Consider the following 7155-nt stretch of genomic DNA (forward strand, 5'->3'; position numbering starts at 1 on the left):
TAAGCTCTTATATCTTAGAGCAGAGTGAATAGAAAATGACATCTATCTTTATAGATATAATTATTAATATTATTTATCTAGTAGATGTTTTAGTTAGTAGTAGTTAAAAGCTTTATTTTTTAGTACGCGCCTATTTTAGTGGGGTGTTGCATCGGCTGAACTGTTGCACGCACTGACCACATCCAGTATATTTGTTTCGTCATCCACTAGCGGACACTTTGTTCAAGCTCAACGCTTGTACCTACGACGTGCACATCAAAACATCTAGCTCAATCCCAGCTTATAGTGCAGCTAGAAATATTTTAAGGTTTAACTAGCTGAACAGGCCTGACCGAATCATGCAGGGTGAATCGTCTGGTACTCGTCGGCCCTCCTTACGTCCTTTGCTGCCCGCTGTTGCTTGTATGCAACGGCAGACAACAGAACCACCCCCTAAGAAAATTCGCACTTCCACTGCCTGTGAAGCCTGCAGAGCAAAGAAAAAAAAGGTAACATGCACCTTCTAGCTTGTTCCCAGTCCTTGCTCAAGTACTTTAGTGTGATGGGAATCGCCCGAAGTGTGCGTCGTGTATTATGCGCGCAATCGATTGCTATTATGGTGAGACCGAGTCACGTGTCGCTACCCAGAGATACAGCGAGTTACGTATGAGGAAGACGACCTACGAGGAGTTGATCGATTTGCTCAGAACTCTGCCCAGCGATGATGCTACAAAGCTGTTGGGTCGGTTGCGCACAGAAGAAGATCCTACTTCCCTCTTGCGTCAGATACAAACAGGCGACCTCCTTATCCAGCTCTCTGTTGCTCCAGAAACCCGAAGGCGATACGAATTCCCGTACCTTTCGAATATGCCATCATCTCTCATCGTTTCAGGCAATTCCTACTTAGAATCCATCATTTTCGCCACGACCTGGAAGGGTACCCAGCATTTCCAGACTATTACTGATCATCGACTGAATAAAATGTGGGATTCCGATGCATACACGAAGCCCTATCATGCAGCTAAAATCGCGGAGCCTCTGCTCTCCGATGTTGACATCTCAAAGTGGACTTCTGTCACATCCGACAACAAGCTGTTGAGAGAGCTTTTAAGCCAATATCTGCTGTCTACTTACAATGTGTTTTTACCTTTCCCTAAAGACCTATTTCTCGAAGACTTGGCTTCTGGATGTGCCAACCATTGCTCTTCACTTTTGGTCAACGTTGTACTTGCTGCGGCATGTGTAAGTACACCTCATTCATTTTAGCGATTGTACACTCAACAATACTCTGCAGTCAAGTTACCAGCGACTTCCAAATCGGGGCAACTTTTGGATGCCTGAAAGTTTGCTATACAAATTCTTGGCAGAATCAAGAATGCTGTGGGAGCTCGAAAGCGTGAGAAAGCCCTGTCTCACAACAATCCAAGCCGCATATACCATGTCAACTATCATGAGTAACACCGGGATAGACAAGTTGGGGTGGAGATATATGCTCCAAGCTATCACTATCGGTGAGGAGCTCGGAATCTTCCAATCGTCAGCCAGCATATGTTGTCCAAAAGAAAAACGGGCTCGAGTTTGGACAGCTTGGAGTGTTTGGTGGTTCCAAGTTGAACTTGGGTACTACTACTTCCACAAGCCGCCGCATCTTGAGCGACCTCCTGTAGACCCGCTACCCAATCCTACTGCTGAGCCAGACTGGTATGGCGAAACTTGGTTGCAGTATCCGCAAAGCGGTGTTCTTATTCCCATACATCTAGGTCACAACATGAAGTTAAGATGTGATCTGAATGTCATTAAAGGCGATATCGCTACTGATTTGTTAGGTTCCTCCTCTCACTTTTCACTTGAACGGGCACGCTATTATCATGATAGGTTGGAGGCTTGGTATCAAAAGCTTCCCGCACCGTACACATCGCAGCAGATATTCACCATCTCGCAATTCCTGATACAGTAGGTTGACTATCCAGACCGTATACAATGTTCACTATTCAAGATTCATAACTGATTTCCTCTTTAGTTTGGAATACTGCAATATTGTCATCTCACTCTTCGAGCCCTACATTGGTGCCACTGATGTCGCTAGCACCATTGATTCAACCAGATCCCCTACAAACATTGTGAGATTGGCAGAAGCCCAATTTGAAACAGCTTTTCGACTGTACTATTTGCGGCATAGCTTTAAAACCTTTGATGGTCACCTCATGATGTACGCAATGGTATTGGCTAATAGGGCTGCTAAAGTTCTTAAAACAACCATACCGGCGTCTGACGATTCGCCACAGGCAAAGCGAGAAGAGCTTCGCTCAACACTGGTCCTATGTGGAAAAGCACTCAGAGACCAGGCAGATAATTTTTACCTTGCGAATCTGATGTGTCTTGCGCTGGGAGGTATGTTAGAACCTGAGGATCTACAGTTGTTGAGTACCTGTGTGAGTTTGGTGCCAGACATTGAACGGCCTTCGCTGCCCCAGCATGAACTACTGAACTGGCCACTTCCTATTGTGAGAATGGATGAAGAGCCGAGTAAAGCAGTACTTGCAAGCTTGGTACAACAATTCAAAGACATGGAATCGGCGACGAAAGTTTGATAGAGTCTAAGTAGGGAATGCATCTATACACGGATTTTGTATTTTCGAAGAACTCATTGGATGACCTTTCTCCCTGCGGCTGGAAACACTTCATAGCTCGAAAAAGGCAGCGACCTACATTCACCTGCAAGCGGCATAATTTCTATCTGAGACCGACATTGCTTACACCTATTACACCTTCTGTAGCTCTTGTATTTCATATTCATGATCATATCACGCAATTATGCCTTGAAATCCAGTGCATGGAACCTATTTTTATAGCTATATTAGTAAGAGCTTTTTGGACATTAACATAATGACTTACATGCTGTAAGCAAGACACTAGAGGCTTCCCAGTGAAAGGGTTCGTACATAGGCGACGTCGATGACTGCCTGAGTAATATGCTGCTGCATTGACATGATGATTCGGTCGGGACGCCTTGCAGTCGGCAAGTTGGTCGCCCTGGCTAAGATAACAACATGGGATACCACATTCTCCTAGAATCAATGTTAATTTCAATGTAGTTGTGATGGGCTACGCCATTGAGACTAAGATTGCTCTTAGTAACATATCGCTAGAGCGATCGTGGCCTCAGCTCAATAAACCTCGCTGTCATGATAGAAAAAGTATGTTACCAACCGTGTAGAGTAGCAATCCAATTTTCATAGACGGGAACTACCTCTGAACAATAGTCTGTTCTACGAGCAATCGTAAACGACTAAGGTTGCGAAGTTCACGTTAGGCGATAACAAGTTCGTCTCAGCGTAAAAGCTAACAGGAGTAATAGTTCAGCGACTTTGTACCTCTAGTAATATCTACCCTGCTATACAATAAAATTCCATTCCCGCGGTATCCCGCGTCTTTCCGCTCCAAAGTTTTTCCTTTGCCGAGTTTAGAATTAACTTTGCTCTAAAATAGTCTTTATGGGTAAATACGAGTAAGCTGTGCTTACGCTGACTACATAAGCCGCTGCTTTATTTTGGCCAAAGTTGACACCACCTTCATCCTGCAAATTCACTTGGTAAAACATTGTCTTAAACTCTCTATAACTATAGTAACTTGAAGTGATCGAAAGGAAAGTACTCTAGTTTAAGGAAAAGAATAGTTTCAAGCTTTGGATCCTCTTTCGCAAGCACAAACGCAAGACACCGCAATGGTCTTGCCGTCGCATCGGGAAGAGCCGGCGACGGAGATCTGCTGTCAGCGTACATCGTCAGGTATATACAAGTCACAATTGCCAACTGCCGCCCTTGCCTAACGCGAGCGCAACTACAGTTTGTGCGTCGATGCTATCTGGAATAGCTAGTCCACAGCAGCCTTGTCTATCGCGCCTCCTCCTCCTTTTCCTTTTCCTGGGGACAAGCATTGAATCTAAATGCCTTGTTCTGGCGGCTTCAGGGGACAGTAGTTCTCAGGAGCCGTTGTGGTCGTTCGTAGACCCTTTGATCGGTACTGTCGGTCCACGCGCTGGTTCCGCGATCGCAGGCGGAAATTCGTTCCCTGGTGCTAGTCTACCGTGGGCGATGGCAAAGCCTGGAATCGACACGAGCTTCATCGGACTTCCAAATGGTAGTGCAGTGGACGCCAATGCTGGATACACACCTTTGGGCAACGTGACGGCTGTAAGCATGACCCACGTTAGCGGATCTGGGGGAGTACCAACGTGTCAGTTCCCTGCTTCCCAATTAGCTACCAGCACTGAGATTATGTAGACGGCTTGATATCGCAGATGCCTCTCCTTGGTAATCTAGCCTCCGTCAACCTCGCCGACAATATGACCTATGCTCAAAATCGTAGTCTTGACTCAGAATATGCGACTGTTGGTCTATTCACTACGACTCTACAAAATGGAGTCAAGATCGAAATTACTTCTGGCAATCACACAGGATTCATGCGATATACATTCCCTCAACTGGAAGTGCTTTCGAACCGTTCATCTACCTTTCGTGGTGATTCAATGATGCCAAAGGCCGGCACAATCAATGGAAACGATGCGCACGTACTTGTAGACCTCACACATGTACTTCCAGCCTACTCTTCAATGGCTTACTCGCAAAAGTTCCTGCGCGGGGAGCTGCATGTTCCGTCTTCTTCCAACGCGTTGCCGTCATACCATGGCTCTGCATCCTACACGGGCGGCTGGCCACAGCCCGATTCTCACACGATCCACTTTTGCGGGAACTTCAGTGTCCCTGCAGACTCCATGTTAACCCCAACGTCAGACTATGTACAGGGAGGGCACTCGGGTATCGCCTCTGGTACTAGTACCTTTAGCTGGCAATACAACCCTTTTTCGCCACCGACAACTCGGCCGGTCCCAAGGGGATATCCTGATGTACTATCCTACGCTGGGAGCGGAATGGGCCTTGGTGCTCTGTTCAGCTGGTCGCCAACAGAGGCACGAGTGAACGGTACCCTTACCCTTGAAGCCAGACTGGGCATCTCGTACATTAGTGCTGCCCAGGCATGTTCGCACGTGGAAAACGAGCTTCCTTATACAAAATCTTTCGAGAACGTAGTAGAGCAAGCAAGGCAAGAATGGGAGGCTAAGGTGCTAAGCAAGATACGAATCGGAAACGATGGCGACGCGACAAGCAACAATGCGACGCTGAAGCGGATGTTGTATTCGGCCCTGTATCAGACAGGTCTGATGCCAACCGACAAAACGGGTGAAAACCCTGTGTGGGAGTCAAATGAGTCTAAACCATACTATGACGACCACTACGTAAGTTCACCGCTCGCTGACAACACTGTAGAAACTGATTGTGACAGACACTGTGGGACACGTACCGGACCCTGTTACCCTTGTATCACCTAATCTTCACAAAAACGTACTCCCGCGTTCTATCTGGGCTTATCTCAATTTTCACCGAAGAGGGCTACCTACCCGCTGGCCGTGCGGCGAACTGGAATGGCCGGGTTCAAGGTGGCACGCACGCAGACATCGTCTTAGCCGATGCTTTCGTAAAAAGCATTCGTGCATTGAACGGTGAGACAGGTCGCGGCGAGCTCGACGGTACAATCGATTGGCAGGAAGCCTACAGAGCGGTGATGAAAGATGCAAGTGCAATGCCTGGGCGCAATGTTGATCCGGTAGCATTTGACGGGGCCACCAAGGAAGGAAGAGGAGCATTGGATGACTATCTCTCACTCGGCTTCATCACGCGCAATCATACCCGCAGCATCTCTCGTGGCGTCGAGTACCCGCAGAACGATTTCGCAATCTACAGTATGGCGCAAGGACTTGACAAGCCTCAAGAAATGGTCGATCGCATGCGCGATCGAGCGAGCTGGTGGCAGAACCAATGGAATCCAACGGCGAACACATCCCTTGATGGCATTGGGACATTCACAGGCTTTCCAGGCGCTAGAAACGCGGACGGCACGTGGAACTTCACTGCCTATGACCCATTGGGTTGCGGAACTTGCGGATGGGACGCTGACATATACGAGGCTAAGGTTTGGGAGACTGCATTCAGTGTCGCCCCGCACGACATGGCCAAAGTAATTGATCTAATGGGCGGCGATGAGGCTCTAGTTCTTCGACTGGACGCCAGTTTCGTCCCAGGTTTCGGTACATCAGTTGGCGCGAATAACGATGCCGGCTCCGCCCTCTTCAACCCTGGCAATGAACCGTCATTCGCGACGCCGTTTCTCTATAACTATATCCCTGGGATGCATTGGAAGACAGTCAATCAGACACGAGCGACGGTTGACGCCTTCTACAGCGACGCGCACAATGGGTACCCGGGAAACATTGACGGTGGCGCGCTACCCAGCTGGCTGATCTTCAATCTTGTTGGGATTTACCCTGTGCCCGGTCAACCACTTTATCTCCTCTCTGCCCCACGCTTCTCGTCGCTAAATATCTCACTCTTCAGCGAAACATCGGTAGAGACTTTCTTGACCGTGTTGGCGCGCAATATGTCGAGCACGAGCTATTACCCGCAAAAAGTCACTTGGAATGGGGAAGAGCTCGACCGAGCTTGGCTGAAGCATAAAGAGATTGCACAGGGAGGCGAGCTTGTTTTCTACATGGGTGAGGAGCCTACAAGATGGGATGTTGGTGAGCGGCCTTGGTCTCTATCGGCATGGCTGTGATTGTAACCGCTGGAATAAGATGGCTTGCAGTATGAACTGTGATAGCTTTGTCTCTCTCCTACTCGCTCAGAGGTCGAGATCGAAATGGTTAGAGAATATGAGCTGTTTTATGATTGGGAAAAGTCAGTGAGCATGGAGAAGATATTCACAGCTGGCTACAAATTTGTCCAAGCGTGGGTACTGAGTAACAACGGATTTAACATTGGGGATTACATTTAAGGCCAAAGCCGCTCTCCAGATTGGACTTTAATATACTCCCTAACCAACTCTACTACGGTACTACTTAAAAGTAATTTTGCATTTCCCACGTCGAATTCACATATAACCACTTTTATAGCAGACAAGGACTCGCGCATCCTTATTAACCCAGTGCTCGCCATGACACCAGAAGCTAGAAAATAGTTAGAAACACATAGCTGATCTTCTCGTACTCTAGTCTAACTATACTTTTATTAATCCTTAGCCTATCCTTAATCCTGCAGGTTTACATAGGTGTTACACGGG

The 7155-nt window shown here is 47.6% G+C and overlaps 2 protein-coding genes across 2 annotated transcripts; both read left to right on the forward strand.

The window, feature by feature from the left end:
• Positions 1 to 404: 404 nt before the first annotated feature.
• PSV08DRAFT_389066 (uncharacterized protein) lies at positions 405 to 2570 on the forward strand (the record flags this gene model as incomplete). Its single annotated transcript, XM_014217007.1, has 4 exons — positions 405 to 488; positions 538 to 1221; positions 1274 to 1932; positions 2000 to 2570. 4 exons carry the CDS (start codon positions 405 to 407, stop codon positions 2568 to 2570), a joined length of 1998 nt encoding a protein of 665 aa, XP_014072482.1.
• Positions 2571 to 3555: 985 nt separating this feature from the next.
• Positions 3556 to 6914, forward strand: PSV08DRAFT_389069 (glycoside hydrolase). The gene is made up of 5 exons (XM_066093494.1): positions 3556 to 3767; positions 3826 to 4215; positions 4263 to 4468; positions 4520 to 5275; positions 5323 to 6914. The coding sequence occupies exons 1-5, from the start codon at positions 3704 to 3706 to the stop codon at positions 6649 to 6651; spliced, it is 2745 nt and encodes a 914-aa protein (XP_065949381.1). The 5' UTR covers positions 3556 to 3703; the 3' UTR covers positions 6652 to 6914.
• Positions 6915 to 7155: the final 241 nt, after the last annotated feature.

The sequence above is a fragment of the Bipolaris maydis genome (genome assembly GCF_028858645.1).
Source record: "Bipolaris maydis strain C4 unplaced genomic scaffold PSV08scaffold_5, whole genome shotgun sequence".
Taxonomy (NCBI): Eukaryota; Fungi; Ascomycota; class Dothideomycetes; order Pleosporales; family Pleosporaceae; genus Bipolaris; species Bipolaris maydis.